Source organism: Choloepus didactylus, chromosome 3 (assembly GCF_015220235.1).
Source record: "Choloepus didactylus isolate mChoDid1 chromosome 3, mChoDid1.pri, whole genome shotgun sequence".
Taxonomy (NCBI): Eukaryota; Metazoa; Chordata; class Mammalia; order Pilosa; family Megalonychidae; genus Choloepus; species Choloepus didactylus.
In genome coordinates, this window is record NC_051309.1 from 54,917,494 (window position 1) to 54,942,567 (window position 25,074).

Below are 25,074 nucleotides of genomic sequence, written 5' to 3' on the forward strand. Positions count from 1 at the left end.
CATTCAGCATGGGCCTTGATTAGTTTACTGAAGTACTATATAAGCTCAGACAGAAGGAGTGAGCTGGCTACAGCCAAGAGGGACACTCTGAAGAATACACAGGATCTGAGAGAGGAGCTGCAGATGAGAGACAGTTTGAAGATGGCCACTGAAAGCAGACTCTTGCTCCAGAGAAGCTAAGAGAGGACCGACACCCCAAGAGCAACTGAGAGTAACATTTTGAAGAGGAGCTTCAGTCTAAAGAGGAATTTCCCGGGAGAAAGCCATTTTGAAACCAGAACTTGGAGCAGACACCAGCCACGTGCCTTCCCAGCTAACAGAGGTTTTCCGGACGCCATTGGCCATCCTCCAGTGAAGATACCCGATTGTTGATGCGTTACCTTGGACACTTTATGGCCTAAAGACTGTAACTGTGTAACCAAATAAACTCCCTTTATAAAAGCCAATCCATTTCTGGTGTTTTGCAGTCTGGCAGCATTGGCAAACTAGAACAGGTGGTATCTCCCAAACCAAATTTCCTTCAGCCAAATTTTAAAAGATTCAGGCATGACAGCTCTGTTCTTTCTGTTGGGAAAAAAAGACCCAGAACTTAATAGAATTTGCTATCAGAAAATATTCTCCTCTCTTCGAAACCAAATGTTAAAATAAAAAAAAAGAAAGAAACAAAATTTCCTTTCCTTCTCCAAAGTTGTTAAAGTTAATTATATAACATAGTTTTTAAAAAGACAAGGACTTGCAAAAATCAAAACTGTACAAAATGTGGGAAGTACATTTAGGATGGTGTAACCTTCAGTGTGCCCAAGCTGGCATGACCATGATGAAAGCAATTACCCTGCCGGCAGGTATTTGCCAATTTCACTTTCCAAACCAACAACACAGTCCCAGGCAGGCCAAAGAGACTATCCAAATCAAAAGAAAGCAAAAAGCTATTTGCACTTGAACAGAGGACAGCACAATAAAGTATTAAGAAGGGAATGAACGGATGAGTACGAATATGTGTGTGTATTGGGGTGAAGAGGGCAGAGATAAAGAATGAAGAAGAAATGACTAATATGCCTTAAGACACTGTTCATGTTAGAAATGGAATTTTAGAGAACATATTTTTATACAACTGCTACAAGGGATCATCTGCTCTCTTAAAATGATGGCAGTTTTTAAAAGGAAACCAACTGAACCATTAAAATTCTGCTTTATAAGTGAACCCTAACTCATTCACAATGACACATCACATCAATTTTTTTTCTTTTTTTAGCTAGCACATTATACTTTTTCTATCCTGTTAGAAATATATAGTTGTTTTTTAAAACATTCAGCACATGAGGGAAAACCAAACAAACTAGATGAGGGTGCACAGTCAGCCAAGGAAAGTATTCAGCCTATGTATCAGTGTAGTGTTTCCTGTTGTTAAAATATTGAAACAGTTCTATAACAATGATAAATGAAGTGTTTGTAGACACATGTGGCATATATAAATACTTCTAACAATGATTAAAATTATTTAGAAGGATCAGTTTACTACTTTTTTTTACAATTTTAATGTCTAAAGACAACCAAATTGCATAAAGACATTAAATATGATTGTCTCTAGCATAAGCATAAAAAGATGATGAGTTAAGATAGAACTCAAGATCACTATCTTTTTGTGTTGCATCATGGCTGGTATATAGAGGAAAAAAACACTCCTGGAGATGCATAGTGCCAAAACAAAAACCCCCAAACTTTCTTCGGAATAGAGCAAGAAAAACACCCTAACTTAATACTATGCTTCATTTCTCTTCAGGGACCTGACTTCTGATGCAAAGAGGGGACTGAAATTAAAACCAGAGTGAGTGTGATCTCCCAAATCTATGTACTTTTAGTAAGGTCCTTTAAAAAAGCTCTTTTGTTAAAACTCTTACATGCTTATATGCAAAAACTTCATGCTGGTTCAAGCGAAAAGTAAATTGAAGAATTAAGGCACAGGAGCAAAAAACAGCATAAAAAAGTTCCAGTGGAAATTTGCCTCAAAGGGTTCTCCAAATTTTTGCATTTATCCAACTAATAGAGCCATACGTTTTCTTCTACGTTTTTCAATGCTTAACGTTATTTTAAGTCATATTAAGGTTAAAACACTAAATGATGATAATAATGATTAGTACCACAACTGCTACTACTTCTATCAGAGTCTACAAGCCCTCACAATCCACCCAGCCATCCTCCTCACCACTGGTCTCTGAGCTCATCTCCTACCTCTACCCAACCCCACCTCCACAGCAGCAGTGGCCTCCAGCACTAATCACCAGGCACCTGCCTCAGGGATTTTACCTTCCTGCTGCCTCTGCTTAGAACACTCTCTCTCCAGTTGGTCTCACAGCTCATTCAGGTTTCCATTCAAATGTCACTCCTTTAGAAATGTCCAACCCTGACCACACTGTGTATGAGAGTTCCCCCAGCCCCCACTACTTATTATCTCCATGGCCCAGCTTTATTTTTTATCATAGCACTTATCACCACCATTGCTACTCAAATTATTTAAGAGCTATCAGAGCCAGGGCACCAGCCAATGGAAAAGACACTATAGACAGACGCATCAATCGGTTTATGAACCCTTTATCACTCATGCATATTATCGCCTAACATGCTTTAGATATTTGTTTGTTTACCTTTTGTTAAACTAGAATGAAATTTTGTTGAGGGCAAGGACTTTGTAACATTCACTATTCTATGCCTAGTACATGGAACAATGACTACCAATCATATAGTAGGCTTTCAACAATTATTTGTTGAAATAAGTAATTGTGTAGTCTTTGTGTACAGAATATGTTATAAATATTCTGTTAGAATATTATGTTAGAATATATGTTATCAGAAATGCAAAGAATCTTCATATATGAAATGTGCTCAGGTATTGAACTATTGAAAGATCATGCAAATGTGCATGCACACACACTCAATTTTATAGCATTAGATACAATAAAGCAGATATTAACAATAATGTCTTTGATGATTCAGAGGTCATTGAAAGGGTTCACATACATAACAATAACCCCAAAGACTCCATCCAGTTCTGATTGATTCCATTAATCATCTAAGGGAGAGGAACCCTTCTAAGGAAATAAATACACCTTACCGAAATTAAAAAAAAAAAAAAAAAAAAAATGAAGTCCTAATTTAATTTACAAGCATCAGTTGTCTGAAATGCTCTCTTCTCTTTTGTTTTAATAAAGCAAGACCAACTTCTTGTGCAGTAAATAGTAGAAATGAAGCTCATTTGGGTCATGATGTTTATTTTAACCACTGAAAGATATTAGCATTAATAACGTACTGGCTAATAAGGAAGTCATGGCAGTCTCGGCAATAGCAGCAGAGTAGTAGAAATATAAGTGCAACGGTCAAATTTGTGCTTAGTGCAATATATATGTAATCTCTAATTATGCCCCAAATCACCCAAAAGCCACCCCTACACTCCTATACAATGAGGAAAACAGGGTTTGGAAACCTCAGGCAACTCTCCTTGCCAACTTAGCAGTAATAATGATCATTACAGAATCTCCACAAGGAAAGGAGAAAAGAAATGAATATCCCCATTTAATTCATGAAGAAACTAAGGAGCAAAGGATTTAAAGACTGAAAATCAGGTCCCTTGGCTTCCACTCCTAGAAGTCTTTGTCTATTGAGGATAAGTTTCTCTGTGCTTTCTTAATTTCATCAAAATCTTGCCTCATAACAAAAATTGAAAATTAAAACCCCACTCAATCCAACTGCTATGAATTAAAAAGACCTTGCTAGTAACTATCTAGTCTTGACAATACTACCACAGTGTGCAATGCTTACGCTTCCCAATCTCTAACTCCCTCTCTAGTGATGATCTGTTACATAAATTTGTATCTAATGGATATTGTCCAAATTTGGGATAAAATATTTAGACTATTAATGCACTGATTGCTTGCTTACTTTTTTTTTTACTTATTGTTCATATGAACTTCAAACCAAGACTATTGTACTAGAAAAGAAAAATTAGGTTAAAATTAAAATGGCATTGCCAGGAGACAAACTGGAGGAAACTAGAATAAGATTAATATTGCAGGAAGACCGTCATTAGGAGCTAAGAAACAGGGAAAACCCAGCAATTCTACTACAGCTGGCGGCATTTCCAATCCTCAGACACCATCAAGCACACAGGAGGCTATAAGAAGAGGTTGCATCAGAGCAACAACAACCAAAAAAAAATTATGTTTGGCAACACATGGGACTGATTCTGTTAACTGTGTCCTTTTGTTGCTGGTGTACCTGATATTACTTTGAAAGAGTCAAATTTCAGTATCACTGAGTTTCCTGACCACATTGTTTTCCCATCAGGCTTATTACTAAAACAGCTTTTCACAACATCAGTTAACACTTCGGAAATCTGTTCTTCTACAACCATCTCATCTGAATTATTTCTTTTCCTTGTTTCTCTCTTTGCTTCTTTAGCACAGGAAAATGGTACAACAATGACTCAAGGAGTTAAGAAGAGAATAGAAACCTCAGTGTTGAAACACAGATTCCTGGTTGTGTCACCAACACACTATTTAGCCTGGTTAGGATGTATGTGTGCCAACATTCTTCTCAAAGCTTTGATAGAAGAAATTATTTTTAAATGACTGAAAAGCATACCAATATGCGTTGTTGCCGAAAAGCTTAACTGTCATTTTTATCCATAGACTCTCTTGATGATGAATTTAAAAACATCAAGCGAAAAAAGCATTTGCTAATAATATCTTGAACTTTAATAACTTATTGTGATAACTATTTTAATGATGGTTCAGGGAGGAAAAAAGACTTTCAACTTCAGCACAAATTCATTGAAAGTGGAAGAGCTCATTCAAATACCATTTTTTCCCTATAATATTGATTCCTAATGATTTGCCCAGTACAATAAGTCAGTACAGGTTCTGGTAACAATATTTGATCATGATTTCAGAGCCGTGTCAAACATCAAAGGCATACCATTGTAAGAAATATGCTGGAAGGAAAAAGAACTGGTGGCAAAAGTTTAAAGCCCAAATTTGTATGGTGTCTTATCCAGTTACCGTTATCTTTGAAAAGTAATATAATTTCAGCTTTATGTATTTAATTTTTGATGCAGATATTTGCAGACATGGGCAGTAGCAGTTTCTACAGAAACGTATTTATGTAGTTCCTCAAAGGAAGTTTTGTTTTTATCCCCAAAAGAGCACGGACTGGTCACCAGATGTGGAGTCCATATGGCACATGAACAAGAGAGTCCTGGGACAAGAAGAATGAGGCTAATAAGCACAACAGGCAGGGGCAACCACTTGGAGATGACAGACAAATGCTTGGTTCTGTTGACTTTCAGAAAAATATACATATATATATATCAATCATTTTATTTTTAAACCTTAAAATATGGCTCAGCCAGTCATTTTCCCCAATTCTTTTTATATTTCTTTGTTTTAAAAGGAGATTTATCCATATGTGGTTTACTCCTTGGTCTGAATTCTGCCATTTTCACATACAATTAATGTTGAAGTTAAAAGAAAGAAAACTGAATCAGGAACAGATAGTAAGATTGCTTTAACTGGTGGAACAGATAAGTTTTGTTTGCTGTATTTCTCAGTTCATCGGTCACTTAGACCTGTATATTTTGTTTCTGAATTATCTCTTGGATTTAATCCTTTCTTCCCAAGTCCTTAGCCCTATTTCCACAAACATGCATCTTATACACACACCCTGCCACACTAAAAGATCCTACAGTCTGCCATGTCCTATCAGAACTCCATGCCTCTGCTGATGCAGTTCCCACTACCTTGAGGGACTTTCTCACCCTTCTCTAACTAGCAAATCCCCCTCCATCCTTCAAAACATGCTTTAAGTATCAACTACTTGTGGATGCCTTTTTTGGCCTTGCCTTGGCAAAATTATGTCTTCTAAATGCCTTATAAAATGAGCCACTTGCAAAAAAATCCACTAATACATTTTTATTCCAAGGAGAATGGAATAAAGATAATACTGATGGCAGCTGACAGCTCTAGAGGCTCTATTTAGGCCAGACATGATGTTAAGTACTTTGTGTGAATTATCTTATTCAAGATTATGAAATTATATGTAAGGAGCTCTTACATATGTACAAAATTTGCATTATAGATTCTGAAGAAAGACAAAGGAAACAAAAATCACTTAATCTAATTGAGGAAGATGAAAGATAGTCACAAATTCTTTGCTTCTTCTCTTGGTGTTTCGGTTTGCTAATGCTGTTCTGATGCAAAATATCAGATTGGCTTTTACAAAGGGGGGTTATTTTGTTACAAAGTTACAGTCTTAAGGCCATTAAGTGTCCAAGGTAAGGCATCAACAGTAGGGTACCATCACTGAAGGCACGTGGCTGGCATCTGCTTGCTTCCAGGTTGCGTTTCAAGATGGTGTTTTCCAAAATGTCAGTATCAGCTTTCAATGGCCGTCTTCAAAAATGTCTCTCTAAGCTGCAGCACTGAGTTCCTTCTGTTTGTCAGCTCTTTTATATGGCTCCAGTGATTTAATCAGACCCACCCTGAATCGGTGGGGTAACACCTCCATGGAAACTATCCAATCAAAGGTCTTCCTCACAGTTGACTGAGTCACATCTCCACGGAAACTACCCATTCCAAAGGTTCCAACCTAATCAAGATTAAATACGCCTGTCCTCACAAGATTGCCTCAAAGAACATGTCATTTTGGGGGACATAATAATACATCCAAACAGGCAGACTTGGGAAATGGAGTCTAATTTCTTCCCCTTGATTCTAAGCTGAACAGTAGAAATGATGTTCTGGGACTTCTGAGGTTAGGTCACAAGAAGTCTTGCAGCTTCCCCTGGTTCCCCTGGGAGACTTTCTGGGAGACCTAAGTCCCCACATAAGAAGTCTGACTATCTCAAGGCTGCCATGCTGAAGAGGCCACGTGTGGGTGCTTCAGCTGAGCCCAACTTTCCTGCTATTCCCTACAAGGCCCAGATGTGACCAAAGTAACGTTAGATGAAGCCAAAGAATTAACCAGCTGTGCTCAGTCTGACTTCCTGACACAAAAAATCATGAGATATAATAAAAGGCTTGTTTCAAGCCATTAAATTTGGGGGCAATTTGTTATGCTGCAATAGCTAACTGGAAAACCCACTATTCACAGATAACTTCAATAATGATTTTGATATATTTTTTCCAGTATTTCTTTTAATTTCTTCTATGCGCTTAACCTCCATCTACTTTCTTCTTTTTTATTTTTTATACGAGAGTTGGATTTATATTATATATGTAGTTTTGTTTTTCACATCTATAGGAATAAATTCTTTTTCCACTTAACATACATGATTAACATTTCTCCACCATATTAAAAATATTTTTCATTAATTTGATTTTTAATTTCTATATACTGCATTCCATCATTCTATTATGGAATATTTAGGTTGCTCTTAATTTTTTATTATAAATAAGACTGTAATGAACATCCTTAACATAAATCATGTCAGCATATCCAGGTATATACTTAAGATTAATTGTTGGAAGTGAAATTACCAGGTAAAGTATTCACCTTTCCAAAGGTCTTCTTATATATATGCCAAATTGCTTTGACAACATTCATTCTCCCAATAATAAATTCTGGCTCACCATGCCATTCAACTCTATGCAACACTAAATTATCCTTTGTAAAACCTTTAGTCATTTGAAGTGATAAACCACATCTCAGTATAGTTTTGTTTACATTTTTTATTACTAGGAAAGAGGAACATTTTTCCGTATGCTTATCAGCCACAGTTATTTCTTAATCTGTCAATGTGCTGGCCACATTTTTTTTTTTACCATATCTGTGAATTATTATGTCTTTCTTACCTATATGAATGAGTTATTTACAAATCAATCTTTAGCTCTCATATTTATGGCAAATACTTTTCCTACCTTTTTCCTTTCATTGGGGTTTTGATTTGTTGATATCCTGAAGTTTTTAAAGGTAATAATAATGATTAAAATTTATTGTGTGTTTTCTAAGTGTTTGGTACAAGGCAACTACTTTACATAAATTTTTAAATTCCCAAGACTTAATGAATTTGATATTACTATTCTCTCCTCTAACTTATTGATGAGGAAACTGGGGCTTAAAGAAGTTAAATAACTTCCCCCAAGATCACTCAGTAAGTGTTGGAGGCAGATCTCAGATCCAGAACCATCTGACCTTAAAGGCCCTTACTCTTAACCACTAAGATACATTGTTATTATATTTAGTAGTTTTCCCTCTTCATGATTAATTCCATGGCTTTTATATTTGAAAAGCTCTCCCTTCTTCCCATACAAATGACATGATTTTCTAGTAGTTTTCTTCTGATTTTAATATTTAATATTTTCTGTTCAAAGTTTGATTGTGGTGATGAATGCACAATTATATGATGATATGATGAACAACTGTACACTTTGGAGAACTGTATGTTATGTGAATATATCTCAATAAAATTGCATTTAAAAATACATTTAATATTTTCTAGTAGTTTTCTCCTGAATTTTTTGTATTTACCCTTTTAGTCCAGCAATAAATACCCCCATCGATTATACTTGGACCACTTATTAAATATTCTTCCTTTCTCACTAAAATACTTCTGTATCTGAATCTGAACTATCTTGCAGCTTTACCACACTATTGGTAATTATTACAGTGTTACAATGTGGGTTAATTAGACAAGCCTTACCACTAACATTATTGTTGTTCAGGTTTTTATTACCTATTTTATCCTGTTTATCATGTCAGATAATTATTAGAATAACAATCAAATTCTAAAATATTTGTAGAAATTTTTAACATTGCATTAAAAATACAAAATCAATTGAGAGGAAATTTTACTGAACACGTAGTATGTGCCAGGTGTAAAAATAGTGGTAAACAAGACATATGTAATCCCTATTTATAGAGAGTCAGGAAGATGCAAATAAATTAGACAATAACAAGACAGGGTGCTCAGTGCAAGATGATATTAAACACCCAGGAAAGGCAGCTAACTTAAAACTTGAAAGATAAGGGAAGGGATTCTGGGTAGGCAGGGAAGTGATCCAGTGAAAGAAAATGGCATGTGCAAAGGTCCAGAGGTCAATGAAATAATCAGATTTGCATGTTAAGATCACAGTAGCTAAGTGTCTAATTTAAAGTCACTTGTACCATCAGAAACCAAGCAACCTACAAAAAATCCTCTACCATTAATTAAAATATTTTTAATGTTTCTCATACTGTTGATTACATTTTTCTATGGGTTTTTACCACTCCCTCCCCCCAAAGTAAGTAGAGCTCTGATCAACTAAGAAGGTACATAATGGTGCTCCAGGGTACCATTCCCTGCAGAATTTTTGAACTAGCAAAAACTGGCAAAACCATCTTCCTCAAAACTCTAGAAAACAATTAAAGGGTTGTAGTAACTGGGCAAATGCCAAATCAAGAAAGCACAATTTTTAAAATGGTAGGAGAAGTTTGTACCACACTTGGTTATCCTCTCCCATCCCCTCCCGAGTGCACTGTGAAGCCAGCCTGCATTCACCCTTTGGGTCCTGGGTCCCTGTCCCTGTCCTGGAGGGAGGAGAGTAACCCCTATGTGCATATTGGAACCTGTATGTTGGTGCCAAAATAACCAGTGGCTGCCTGAAAGACTGAACCAGGAAAATCCTCTAAGGCTCACCCACCAAGAACTTGCCCTGCAGGCAAAAGCAGCTTGCAGACAGCTAAAGCAATGGAAGAAACAATCAAGTCAAGATGGCCTGGAGCAAGTGACAGGAGCTAGAGCAGCAGCACAGGTTGTCCCCATTTCCCCTCACCCTTCCCTTCTCGGGGTGGCTTCTTGGATCCCACTACACTCCACAATTCTGGTCCTGCCATACGTCAGAAACAGGAAGAGGAGAACCCTTCAGAGGGGACCAGTGAGGAGAAGCAGGACACACGGGAGAAGGAAGGTATTCTCTCTGAGACAGGTGAGGAGGCAAAGCTAAAGGCCAAATATCCAAGCCTAGAACAAAAGCCTGGAGGCTCCAACTTCCTCATGAAGAGACTTCAGAAAGGGCAAAAGTACTTTGACTCAGGAGACTACAACATGGCCAAAGCAAAGATGAAGAATAAGCAGGTGCCAAGTGCAGGACCAGACAAGAACCTGGTGACTAGTGACCACATCCCCACCCCACAGGATCTACCCCAGAGAAAGTCCTCACTTGTCACCAGTAAGCTCATGGGATAACCTGGGCCCCCCTCCTATCCCCTTCCTCACCCACTGGACTTTCATATAATATAGGCAGGAAAGGAATGGGCAATTAGTCAGTCTTCTCAGCTTGCTAGCCAGAGATAATTGGTTTTGCTAGGGGCTGCTTAGAAGGTAATGTGGTTGAAGAGGGGCTCTGAGTTCATTCTTTTGGTTAAATTCAGATTTCTACACCCTCACTGAAGCTGAGGTAGGAGGCCAGAAATAGGATAATAAGATTGGATAATGTTGCAAATTCTCTTTTGTATGAACAACTGGGAGATGTGCTTTCTCCTTTTGGAATTCCAAAATTAGTTAGGCTGAGACTTGGGAATGCTATGGCATATTTAACATCCCAAGACTGACCCAACTAGTTAGGAAAGGTAGAGTGAATAAGATATGTTTTCTGTGCTTCTAAATGTTTTGTCCCTCAGGCTGTTATTGCTTCATGTTTCCACTATAGCAAGTATAGAGAGTCCTCAAAAAGGAAAAATGGATTTGCTTGCTTAAAACTGCAATGCCCACTTAATCTTGACTCAATATCTCCTACAGTTTGCCCTGACTTTCAAACAATATAAAGACTGATGAACATTATTCACAGAAAACGGGCACCTTCTCTCTCTCCCAGCATGTTGCTTTTGAAAGTTTTCATGGGATAGCGGAAAGAGCACTGATTTAAGAGTCAAGATACCTGGGTTCTAGTCCCACTTAATTTTGCAGAACTAATGTATAATTTTGGTCAGGTCATTTGACCTTTCTGGATTCTATTTCCTCATCTGTAAAATAGAATCGAATATATATAAGATTGATTCCGATTCTAAAATCCTGTAACTACCAGTTGAAAAACTCTGTGTATTCATTGTAAAACTGGAAGTGAGGATGGCCCCATGGGCAAGCCTCTGCCTGGGAAAGTAACAAAGGGGAACCATTTGAGGGCTACGTGGGGAGAAAGGAAATTGAGATTTGAGGGTTATAAACTCGGGCAAGAGGACTTCACAGGTATAATGGACTTGAGGATCAATTTACAAAGGTAGCCATGGAAGCTTCTTGCCTCTGCCCCCTCACTCTTTCCTGGCCTACAGCTGGGTCATAGCTAAACTGCTCTGGCAGCAGAGCTGTGGGCCTAAGGAAACAAGCTTAATCATGCAAACGTGAAACCCCACATTTCAGATGTAATCAGATGCCCGGTGTATTGTTAGGGAGAAAGGAAGAAAAAGGATGAACTGAGCTAGCTAGCCCCCAGGTCTTAGTACTACTGCAGGGCTGGAGCAGCAGGTTCTTAGGAGACATTCACCTTGGAGGAAGTTGGGAAAGGTAGGGAGGGAGGAAGGGCAGGAGCCTAAGAAATCTCTGCCTTTCTAGAGCTCAGTAATCCAACTCCTGGGCATGAAAAGAGATAGCAATGCTGATTCCTGAACAGGTGAAAAAAAAGGGGTTGGGGTGTACAGCGTCTTCAATTTAGATATCACCAGCTTGGCCTGAATCTTATTGAATGCAACCTGCTAGTTATCACAGAAGGGGCCAGGGTGAGAACAAACTGTTTAAGAGAACAAGATTCTTTAATCCTCTCCTGCTCTCTCACTTCACAAACATTTGGCCTGGTGAGAATAACTGGTGAACTTGCTGGGGTGCATGTATGTGGGATGAGGTGTGTATACTTCTAAGCTGACTGGCCACTCAGTTTTCAGGCTATCATTCGGATTGCTTAGGAAAAAATTGGTGAGGAAGGTATGGAGAGAGCAGGATCCCTGGACTCCCCAAACCCCTAAACTTCTTGACTGTCACTTTTAATTGTATATAATTGTTGTGTTTCTTGTTCCATTTCCTCATGCTGTCTTCCTTAGTCTAAATTCCATGTGGGAAAGGTAAAGTGCCGAACATCCTTGTATAGTTTCCTCAACTGTCCCAGCCATACTGAACATAGATATGTCATCTTATTATATATAAATATATATAAAAGATGACCTGGAGCAAAGGATTATCTGCTTTAAGTAATATAATAGCGTACCAAAGAGGGGGAGAAAGTCTATTGCATAGACTTTGCATAGGGAGTAGAGGAGCATTCAAATTACTGTAAATGGGGGAATTCCTAAGGCCAAGAGCAAACACAAATCCAGGACAAAAAGTAGGCTTAGAAAAGATGGGAGATGACCCTACATTTTGCATTCACCATGAGTGGATCTTCTCGATAGGAGGATTAATCTCTGAAGGAGAGCACCAACCAATGCAGAGCCAATTTGTAAATATTGTGAAGGATGTTTTCTTGCATTAGTTTGCTTATTTTTGTTTGCTCCTGGCACTCAAGGAAATTTCTGTCATGTCCCTGGTTAGATACAACCTTACCAATAGAAAGCTCCAAGACTAAACCCCAGAGTTAACACTTTCAAACATTAAAATGTATAGTGTGCACTGTATGATGGTGCTATGAATAACTGATCATACACTGTGGATGACTGTAGGGTGTGTGAATATATCTCAATAAAACTGTAACAAAAAAGTAAACGAACAATAGGTAGGAGGAGGGGAATGTGATGTTTTGGATATTCTTTTTTATTTTAATTTTATTTTTTGGAGTAATGAAAATGTTCAAGGATTGATTGTGGTGATGAATGCACAACTATACGATGATATTGTGAACAACTGTACACTTTGGATGATTGTATGCTATGTGAATATATCTCAATAAAATTGCATTAAAAAGGTACAGTGTGCAACAAAATATTACAAGACAAGAAACAAAATGATGGCCTATCCAAAAGAGCAAGATAAAAACTAAGAAACCATCAAACAAGAAGACCTGACTTTGGACATACTGGACAAAGATTTTTAAAAAGCGATCCTCAATATGCTCAAGAAGATAAAAGAAAACACAGAGAAAGAACTAAGGATATCAAGAAAACAATGAATGACAATATGAGAATCTCAATAAAGAGAAAGAAATTTTTAAAAGGAACCAAATGAACTACTACAATTGAAGACCACATTAAAAGAAATGAAAAATTCCCTAGAGAGTTTCAACATCAGATTGGAGCTGGCAGAAGAAAGAATCAGTGAGCTCACAAACAAGACAGTGGAAATGAATCAGCATGAGGAGCTGAATTTTAAAAGCAATTCAACTTTTAAAAGCTGAAAAGAATTTTTAAAAAAGCAAACAGAGCCTAAGAGACCTGCGGGACATCATCAACCTTACCAATATACACAGAAAGAGAAGAAATAGAAAAGGGTCAGAAGGAATATACAAAGAAATAATGGCAGAATACTCCCTAAATTCAATAATAAAAGACATGAATGTGTGCATTCAAAAAACCCCACATGGAGCATCTAAGATGGTGGCACAGAGAGGAGTGGAAGCTAAGTAGTCCCCCTGGAACAACTAAAAAAAAAAACAGAAACAACTAGTAAATGATCCAGAATAACTGCGGGGGGACAAACACGACTGTCCACTCATCATACACCAACCTGAATTGGGAGGGATGCCTGAGATCACAGCATAAAATCTGTAAGTAAAAACTGTGGATCCAAGTTGGGAGACCCCTCCCCCCACAGCCCAAGCTGCAAAGCCTCATGGTGCTAGAGAGAAGCTCTCTCCCAGCAAGTGAATATAGCTCAGCTGAGCTCCAACTGGGGTTTTAATTAGCGAGTGTGAACTGCTCACTATGAGCTACGAATCCCCAACAATCAGACAGAGGCTTTGGGTGATGACTGACCTTGGAGAGCTGGAGGGTCACCTCGGACTAGCTCTGAAGGGGACTTTCTGTTCCTTTTTCGGCTCAGTGGAGAAAGCCTCAGCCACTTTCAGTTCCCAGTGCTGTGACCCAGACAAGGCAGAGAGAGGCCATTGAAATGCTAATGACCTCCCCTAGGGGGTCTATCTTCTCTAAAAGGAAACGGGTGGGGCCCAGCTCTACTACCTGCCTTCCATTCAGAACCAAACCCCAGAGCCTGGGGAAAAACAGCCACACCTCCTTACATCAGTCAAAAATTACAGGCTAACAGGCGCCACCTGCTGGGCAGAAAAGCACAGTGACCGGACGCATCACAGGGTGCACCAACTTTCTAAGACACACCCTCAGGGAAACCAGATACTGAATATTTCTTCCTTCTGGGACCTGGCCTGTTCTGGTCTGGGAAAACCTGATTGGGGTAACCAAGGAAACCATGCCTAGACAACAGAAAACTACAACCTACACTAAGAAAAATGAAGTTATGGCCCAGTCAAAGGAACAAACTTACACTTCAACTATGATACAGGAACTGAAACAACTAATAGTAAGTCAATTCAAAAGTTTAGGGAAGATATGGAGAAGGTGCTGAACCATATAATGAAAACACAGGACGTATATAAAGTAGAAATTGAAAATTAGAAAAACCAACTGCAGAATCTATGGAAATGAAAGGCACAACACAACAGATGAAAGACACACTGGAAACATACAACAGCAGATCTCAAGAGGCAGAAGAAAACACTCAGGATTTGGCGAACAAGGCACCTGAAAGCCTACACACAAAAGAACAGATAGAGAAAAGAATGGAAAAATACGAGCAACATCTCTGGGAACTTAAAGACAAAATGAAAAGCAAGAATTTATGTGTCATTGGTGTCCCAGAAGGAAAAGAGAAGGGAAAAAGGGCAGAAGCAATAATAGAGGAAATAATCAATGAAAATTTCCCATCTCTTACGAAAGACATAAAATTACGGATCCAAGAAGTGCAGCATACCCCCAAACAGAATAAATCTGAATAGGCTATGACAAGACACTTAATAATCAGATTATCAAACGTCAAAGATAAAGAGCAAATCCTGAAAGTATCAAGAGAAAAGCGATCTATCACATACAAAGGAAGCCTGATAAGACTATGTGTGGATTTCTCAATAGAAACCATGGAGGCAAGAAGGAGGTGGGGTGATATATTTAAGATATTGAAAGAGAAAAACCACCAACCAAGAATCCGATATCCGGCAAAACTATCCTTCAGACATGAGGGAAAGTTTAAAATATTCTCTGACAGACAATGACAGAGTTTGTGAACAAGATACCTGCTTTACAGGAAACACTAGAGGAAGCACTGCAGACAGAAAAGAAAAGATAGGCATGAGAGGTCTGGAAAACAATTTTGGGAGATAGTAGCACAGCAATGTAAGTACACTGAACAAAGATGACTGTGAATATGGTTGAAAGAGGAAGTCTGGGGCCATGTGGGACATCAGAACAAAAGATGAATGATAAAGACTGGGACTGTGTAACTCAGGGAAACCTAGGGTGCTCAACGATTGTAATAAAAGGTACAAATATGTTTTTTCATGAGGTAGAACAAATGAATGTCAACATTGCAAGGTGTTAAAAATAGGGTGGGATTGGGGGGGAACATATAGTCAATGCCAACTAGAGGCTAGAATTAAGAGACACATTGTATTATGTTTCCTTTACTGTAACAAAAGCAATATACCAAAACTAAATGCATATGGGGAGTGAGGAATAGGGAAAGGGTATGGGCTCCTGGCATTGGTGATGTTGTCTGACTCTTTATTCTACTTTAGGTTAATGCTATCTTTCCTTTTGTCACCTTCTAGCTATCAAGTTTTTTTTTTTTTTTTTTTTGGTTTGTTTGTTTGTTTTTCTCTCTTTCTCTTCTCTTTTTCTTTTACCTCTCTGCCTCCTTTGACTCTTCCTCTGTCTTTGTGGAAGAAATGGAGATGTCCTTATATAGAGAGTGGCGATGGTGCTCAATACATAAATATGTGACTATACAGGGAAGCAACGATTGTTTACTTAGGACAGAATGTATAGTGTTTGAACAAAACCATCTTAAAAGAAACAGGTTGATGAAGAAACCTTGAGGGCACTATATTGAGTGAAATAACACAGACACATAAAGGCAAAAATTGCAGGGTCTCACTGATATGAACTAATTATAATATGTAAACTCATAGACATGAAATATAAGTTACCAGGATATAGAAATGAGGCCAAAGAATGGGGAGCGGTTGCTTATTATGAACATTATGAGCAGAATGTTCAACTAGGCTGAACTTGAATGTTTGGAAATGGACAGGGGTGATGGCAGCATGTTATGAGAATAACTAACAGTGCTGAAAGGTGTGTGAAGGTGGTGGAAAGGGGAAGCTCAGAGTCACGCATGTCACCAGAAGGAAAGTGGGAGGTTAAAAGATGGGAATGTATAAAACAGTGAATTTTGTGGTGGACAATGTCTGTGATTAACTATACAAATATTAGAAATCTCTCTCACAAACTAGAACAAATGTATGTCACTATAACTAGAGGTTAATAATAGAGAGGCAGGTATGTTTTAGTTACTCCTCCAGGAAAGTAGGTAAAAAGCCAGGAACTGCGTGGACTGGACACCACAGAGCAATCTGTCTTTGGGCATACTTCATACAACACTCATGAAAACGTGGAACTGCTGAGATCAGCGAAATCTGTAAGTTTTTGCGGCCAGGGGAACCGCGCCCCTCCCTGCCAGGCTCAGTCCCGGGGGAGGCGGGGCTGTCAGCTCCAGGAAGGAGAAGGGAGAATTGCAGTGGCTGCTCTTACCGGAAACTCATTCTACTGATTCAAACTCCAACCATAGATAGACTGAGGCCAGACACCAGAGACTCTGAGAGCAGCCAGCCCAGCAGAGAGGAGACAGGCATAGAAAAAAAACAACACGAAAAACTCCAAAATAAAAGCAGAGGATTTTTGGAGTTCTGGTGAACACAGAAAGGGGAAGGGCGGAGATCAGGCCTTGAGGCGCATATGCAAATCCCGAAGCAAGGCTGATCTCTCTGCCCTGGGCACCTTTCCTTAATGGCCCTGGTTGCTTTGTCTATTAGCATTTCAATAACCCATTAGATCTCTGAGGAGGGCCGTTTTTTTTTTTTTTTTAAATCCTTTTTGCTTTTTCTAAAACAATTACTCTAAGAAGCTCAATACAGAAAGCTTCAAAGAATTGAAATTTGGGCACGTCAAGTCAAGAGCAGAACTAAGAGAGCTCTGAGACAAAAGGCAATAATCCAGTGGCTGAGAAAATTCACTAAACAACACAACTTCCCAAGAAAAGGGGGGTGTCCGCTCACAGCCACCATCCTGGTGGACAGGAAACACTCCTGCCCATCGCCAGCCCCATAGCCCAGAGCTGCCCCAGACAACCCAGTGTGACGGAAGTGCTTCAAATAACAGGCACACACCACAAAACTGGGCGTGGACATTAGCCTTCCCTGCAACCTCAGCTGAATGTCCCAGAGCTGGGAAGGGGGAGCAGTGTGAATTAACAGAGCCCCATTCAGCCATCATTTGAGCAGACTGGGAGCCTCCCAACACAGCCCAGCAGCCCAGAACTGCCCTGGGGGGACGGCACTCACCTGCGACATAGCACAGTCATCCCTCAACAGAGGACCCGGGGTGCACAGCCTGGAAGAGGGGCCCACTTGCAAGTCTCAGGAGCCATACGCCAATACCAAAGACTTGTGGGTCAGTGGCAGAGACAAACTGTGGCAGGACTGAACTGAAGGATTAGACTATTGCAGTAGCTTTAAAACTCTAGGATCATCAGGGAGATTTGATTGTTAGGGCCACCCCCCCTCCCCGACTGCCCAGAAACACGCCCCACATACAGGGCAGGCAACACCAACTACACACGCAAGCTTGGGACACCAATTGGGCCCCACAAGACTCACTCCCCCACTCACCAAAAAGGCTAAGCAGGGGAGATCTGGCTTGTGGAGAACAGGTGGCTCGTGGACGCCACCTGCTGGTTACTTAGAGAAAGTGTACTCCACGAAGCTGTAGATCTGATAAATTAGAGATAAGGACTTCAACTGGTCTACAAACCCTAAAAGAACCCTATCAAGGTCAGCAAATGCCACGAGGCCAAAAACAACAGAAAATTATAAAGCATATGAAAAAACCAGACGATATGGATAACCCAAGCCCAAGCACCCAAATCAAAAGACCAGAAGAGACACACCTAGAGCAGCTACTCAAAGAACTAAAGATGAACAATGAGACCCTAGTACGGGATATGAAGGAAATCAAGAAGACCCTAGAAGAGCATAAAGAAGACATTGCAAGACTAAATAAAAAAATGGATGATCTTATGGAAATTAAAGAAACTGTTGACCAAATTAAAAAGATTCTGGACACTCATAGTACAAGACTAGAGGAAGTTGAACAACGAATCAGTGACCTGGAAGATGACAGAATGGAAAATGAAAACATAAAAGAAAGAATGGGGAAAAAAATTGAAAAACTCGAAATGGACCTCAGGGATATGATAGATAATATGAAACGTCCGAATATAAGACTCATTGGTGTCCCAGAAGGGGAAGAAAAGGGTAAAGGTCTAGGAAGAGTATTCAAAGAAATTGTTGGGGAAAACTTCCCAAATCTTCTAAACAACATAAATACACAAATCAAAAATGCTCAGCGAACTCCAAATAGAATAAATCCAAAAAAACCCACTCCGAGACATATACTGATCACACTGTCAAACATAGAAGAGAAGGAGCAAGTTCTGAAAGCAGCAAGAGAAAAGCAATTCACCACATACAAAGGAAACAGCATAAGACTAAGTAGTGACTACTCAGCAGCCAAAATGGAGGCGAGAAGGCAGTGGCACGATATATTTAAAATTCTGAGTGAGAGGAATTTCCAGCCAAGAATACTTTATCCAGCAAAGCTCTCCTTCAAATTTGAGGGAGAGCTTAAATTTTTCACAGACAAAGAAATGCTGAGAGAATTTGCTAACAAGAGACCTGCCCTACTGGAGATACTAAAGGGAGCCCTACAGACAGAGAAACAAAGACAGGACAGAGAGACTTGGAGAAAGGTTCAGTACTAAAGAGATTCGGTATGGGTACAATAAAGGATATTAATAGAGAGAGGGAAAAATATGGCAAACATAATCCAAAGGATAAGATGGCCGATTCAAGAAATGCCTTCACGGTTTTAACGTTGAATGTAAATGGATTAAACTCCCCAATTAAAAGATATAGATTCGCAGAATGGATCAAAAAAAATGAACCATCAATATGTTGCATACAAGAGACTCATCTTAGACACAGGGACACAAAGAAACTGAAAGTGAAAGGATGGAAAAAAATATTTCATGCAAGCTACAGCCAAAAGAAAGCAGGTGTAGCAATATTAATCTCAGATAAAATAGACTTCAAATGCAGGGATGTTTTGAGAGACAAAGAAGGCCACTACATACTAATAAAAGGGGCAATTCAGCAAGAAGAAATAACAATCGTAAATGTCTATGCACCCAATCAAGGTGCCACAAAATACATGAGAGAAACACTGGCAAAACTAAAGGAAGCAATCGATGTTTCCACAATAATTGTGGGAGACTTCAACACATCACTCTCTCCTATAGATAGATCAACCAGACAGAAGACCAATAAGGAAATTGAAAACCTAAACAATCTGATAAATGAATTAGATTTAACAGACATCTACAGGACATTACATCCCAAATCACCAGGATACACATATTTTTCTAGTGCTCATGGACCTTTCTCCAGAATAGATCATATGCTGGGACATAAAACAAGCCTCAATAAATTTAAAAAGATTGAAATTATTCAAAGCACATTCTCTGACCACAATGGAATACAATTAGAAGTCAATAACCATCAGAGACTTAGAAAATTCACAAATACCTGGAGGTTAAACAACACACTCCTAAACAATCAGTGGGTTAAAGAAGAAATAGCAAGAGAAATTGCTAAATATATAGAGACGAATGAAAATGAGAACACAACATACCAAAACCTATGGGATGCAGCAAAAGCAGTGCTAAGGGGGAAATTTATAGCACTAAACGCATATATTAAAAAGGAAGAAAGAGCCAAAATCAAAGAACTAATGGATCAACTGAAGAAGCTAGAAAATGAACAGCAAACCAATCCTAAACCAACTACAAGAAAAGAAATAACAAGGATTAAAGCAGAAATAAATGACATAGAGAACAAAAAAACAATAGAGAGGATAAATATCACCAAAAGTTGGTTCTTTGAGAAGATCAACAAGATTGACAAGCCCCTAGCTAGACTGACAAAATCAAAAAGAGAGAAGACCCATATAAACAAAATAATGAATGAAAAAGGTGACATAACTGCAGATCCTGAAGAAATTAAAAAAATTATAAGAGGATATTATGAACAACTGTATGGCAACAAACTGGATAATGCAGAAGAAATGGACAATTTCCTAGAAACATATGAACAACCTAGACTGACCAGAGAAGAAATAGAAGACCTCAACCAACCCATCACAAGCAAAGAGATCCAATCAGTCATCAAAAATCTTCCCACAAATAAATGCCCAGGGCCAGATGGCTTCACAGGGGAATTCTACCAAACTTTCCAGAAAGAACTGACACCAACCTTACTCAAACTCTTTCAAAACATTGAAAAAAATGGAACACTACCTAACTCATTTTATGAAGCTAACATCAATCTAATACCAAAACCAGGCAAAGATGCTACAAAAAAGGAAAACTACCGGCCAATCTCCGTAATGAATATAGATGCAAAAATCCTCAACAAAATACTTGCAAATCGAATCCAAAGACACATTAAAAAAATCATACACCATGACCAAGTGGGGTTCATTCCAGGCATGCAAGGATGGTTCAACATAAGAAAAACAATCAATGTATTACAACACATTAAAAACTCGAAAGGGAAAAATCAATTGATCATCTCAATAGATGCTGAAAAAGCATTTGACAAAATCCAACATCCCTTTTTGATAAAAACACTTCAAAAGGTAGGAATTGAAGGAAACTTCCTCAACATGATAAAGAGCATATATGAAAAACCCACAGCCAGCATAGTACTCAATGGTGAGAGACTGAAAGCCTTCCCTCTAAGATCAGGAACAAGACAAGGATGCCCGCTGTCACCACTGTTATTCAACATTGTGCTGGAAGTGCTAGCCAGGGCAATCCGGCAAGACAAAGAAATAAAAGGCATCCAAATTGGAAAAGAAGAAGTAAAACTGTCATTGTTTGCAGATGATATGATCTTATATCTAGAAAACCCTGAGAAATCAACGATACACCTACTAGAGCTAATAAACAAATTTAGCAAAGTAGCGGGATACAAGATTAATGCACATAAGTCAGTAATGTTTCTATATGCTAGAAATGAACAAACTGAAGAGACACTCAAGAAAAAGATACCATTTTCAATAGCAACTAAAAAAATCAAGTACCTAGGAATAAACTTAACCAAAGATGTAAAAGACCTATACAAAGAAAACTACATAACTCTACTAAAAGAAATAGAAGGGGACCTTAAAAGATGGAAAAATATTCCATGTTCATGGATAGGAAGGCTAAATGTCATTAAGATGTCAATTCTACCCAAACTCATCTACAGATTCAATGCAATCCCAATCAAAATTCCAACAACCTACTTTGCAGACTTGGAAAAGCTAGTTATCAAATTTATTTGGAAAGGGAAGATGCCTCGAATTGCTAAAGACACTTTAAAAAAGAAAAACGAAGTGGGAGGACTTACACTCCCTGACTTTGAAGCTTATTATAAAGCCACAGTTGCCAAAACAGCATGGTACTGGCACAAAGACAGACATATAGATCAATGGAATCGAATTGAGAATTCAGAGATAGACCCTCAGATCTATGGCCGACTGATCTTTGATAAGGCCCCCAAAGTCACCGAACTGAGCCATAATGGTCTTTTCAACAAATGGGGCTGGGAGAGTTGGATATCCATATCCAAAAGAATGAAAGAGGACCCCTACCTCACCCCCTACACAAAAATTAACTCAAAATGGACCAAAGATCTCAATATAAAAGAAAGTACCATTAAACTCCTAGAAGATAATGTAGGAAAACATCTTCAAGACCTTGTATTAGGAGGCCACTTCCTAGACTTTACACCCAAAGCACAAGCAACAAAAGAGAAAATAGATAAATGGGAACTCCTCAAGCTTAGAAGTTTCTGCACCTCAAAGGAATTTCTCAAAAAGGTAAAGAGGCAGCCAACTCAATGGGAAAAAATTTTTGGAAACCATGTATCTGACAAAAGACTGATATCTTGCATATACAAAGAAATCCTACAACTCAATGACAATAGTACAGACAGCCCAATTATAAAATGGGCAAAAGATATGAAAAGACAGTTCTCTGAAGAGGAAATACAAATGGCCAAGAAACACATGAAAAAATGTTCAGCTTCACTAGCTATTAGAGAGATGTAAATTAAGACCACAATGAGATACCATCTAACACCGGTTAGAATGGCTGCCATTAAACAAACAGGAAACTACAAATGCTGGAGGGGATGTGGAGAAATTGGAACTCTTATTCATTGTTGGTGGGACTGTATAATGGTTCAGCCACTCTGGAAGTCAGTCTGGCAGTTCCTTAGAAAACTAGAGATAGAGCTACCATTCGATCCAGCGATTGCACTTCTCGGGATATACCCGGAAGATCGGAAAGCAGTGACACGAACAGATATCTGCACGCCAATGTTCATAGCAGCATTATTCACAATTGCCAAGAGATGGAAACAACCCAAATGTCCATCAACAGATGAGTGGATAAATAAAATGTGGTATATACACACGATGGAATACTACGCGGCAGTAAGAAGGAACGATCTGGTGAAACATATGACAACATGGATGAACCTTGAAGACATAATGCTGAGCGAAATAAGCCAGGCACAAAAAGAGAAATATTATATGCTACCACTAATGTGAACTTTGAAAAATGTAAAACAAATGGTTTATAATGTAGAATGTAGGGGAACTAGCAGTAGAGAGCAATTAAGGAAGGGGGAACAATAATCCAAGAAGAACAGATAAGCTATTTAACGTTCTGGGGATGCCCAGAAATGACTATGGTCTGTTAATTTCTGATGGATGTAGTAGGAACAAGTTCACTGAAATGTTGCTATAGTATGTAACTTTCTTGGGGTAAAGTAGGAACATGTTGGAAGTTAAGCAGTTATCTTAGGTTAGTTGTCTTTTTCTTACTCCCTTGCTATGGTCTCTTTGAAATGTTCTTTTATTATATGTTTGTTTTCTTTTTAACTTTTTTTTCATACAGTTGATTTGAAAAAAGAAGGGAAAGTTAAAAAAAAAAAAAAAGAAAAAAGACAAACAAGGAAAAAAAAAAAAAAAAAAAAAAACGATGTAGTGCCCCCTTGAGGAGCCTGTGGAGAATGCAGGGGTATTCGCCTACCCCACCTCCATGGTTGCTAACATGACCACAGACATAGGGGACTGGTGGTTTGATGGGTTGAGCCCTCTACCATAAGTTTTACCCTTGGGAAGACGGTTGCTGCAAAGGAGAGGCTAGGCCTCCCTGTATTTGTGCCTAAGAGTCTCCTCCTGAATGCCTCTTTGTTGCTCAGATGTGGCCCTCTCTCTCTGGCTAAGCCAACTTGAAAGGTGAAATCACTGCCCTCCCCCCTACGTGGGATCAGACACCCAGGGAAGTGAATCTCCCTGGCAACGTGGAATATGACTCCCGGGGAGGAATGTAGACCCGGCATCGTGGGATGGAGAACATCTTCTTGACCAAAAGGGGGATGTGAAAGGAAATGAAATAAGCTTCAGTGGCAGAGAGATTCCAAAACGAGCCGAGAGATCACTCTGGTGGGCACTCTTACGCACACTTTAGACAACCTTTTTTAGGTTCTAAAGAATTGGGGTAGCTGGTGGTGGATACCTGAAACTATTAAACTACAACCCAGAACCCATGAATCTCGAAGACAGTTGTATAAAAATGTAGCTTATGAGGGGTGACAGTGGGATTGGGAATGCCATAAGGACCAAACTCCACTTTGTCTAGTTTATGGATCGATGTGTAGAAAAGTAGGGGAAGCAAACAGACAAAGGTACCTAGTGTTCTTTTTTACTTCAATTGCTCTTTTTCACTCTAATTATTATTCTTGTTATTTTTGTGTGTGTGCTAATGAAGGTGTCAGGGATTGATTTAGGTGATGAATGTACAACTATGTAATGGTACTGTAAACAATCGAAAGTACAATTTGTTTTGTATGACTGCGTGGTATGTGAATATATCTCAATAAAATGATGATTAAAAAAAAAAAAATAATAGAGAGGCATACAGGGAAAAAATATATACCTATTGCAAACTATACACTACAGTTAGTAGTATTTTAACATTCTTTCATCAACGTAACAAATGTACTATACCAAAACTATGAATCAATAATGGAGTGGGGGACATGGTTAAGGGTATGGGAAGATCTGAGTTTCCTTTTTTCTGTCTTTATTTCTTTTCTGGAGTAGTGAAAATGTTCTAAAAATTGAAAAAAAAATAATTGTGTTGATGGATGCATAGCTGTATGGTGGTGCCATGGGCAATTGATTGTACACTTTGGATCTTTGGATAGTTGTAGGGTATCTGAAAAATCTCAATAAAAAAAAATTAGGGAAAAAAACAACAAAAAAAACACGTACCCCAAGCAGGATACACTCAAAGAAAACCATGCAAGACACATAGTAGTCAAACTGTCTAATGGCAAGGACAAAGAGAGACTGCAAGAGAAAAGCAACATGTTATATACAAGGGAGTCCCAGTAAGATTAAATGCCAATTTCTCAACAGAAACCATGGGTGCAAGAAGGCAGTAGGATTGTTATTTTTGTGTGTGTGCTAATGAAGGTGTCAGGGATTGATTTAGGTGAAGAATGTACAACTATGTAATGGTACTGTAAACAATCGAAAGTACGATTTGTTTTGTATGACTGCGTGGTATGTGAATATATCTCAATAAAATGATTAAAAAAAAAAAAAGAAGGCAGTAGGAGGAAATATTTAAAGTATTGAAAGAAAACGATTGTCAACCAATTT

The 25,074-nt window shown here is 38.6% G+C and overlaps 2 protein-coding genes across 2 annotated transcripts in view; one reads left to right on the forward strand and one right to left on the reverse strand.

Annotated features, from left to right (window-relative positions):
- Positions 1-10,213, forward strand: part of LOC119529043 (alpha-endosulfine-like) — a 31,238-nt gene extending 21,025 nt beyond the window's left edge. Inside the window, exon 2 of the mRNA XM_037829149.1 lies at positions 9,767-10,213. Coding sequence (XP_037685077.1) covers positions 9,767-10,213 — 447 coding nt within the window. The remainder of the gene's footprint in view (positions 1-9,766) is intronic.
- The window catches only part of SCFD2 (sec1 family domain containing 2), a 550,473-nt gene that overhangs the window by 371,658 nt on the left and 153,741 nt on the right, over positions 1-25,074 (reverse strand). The window lies entirely within an intron of this gene.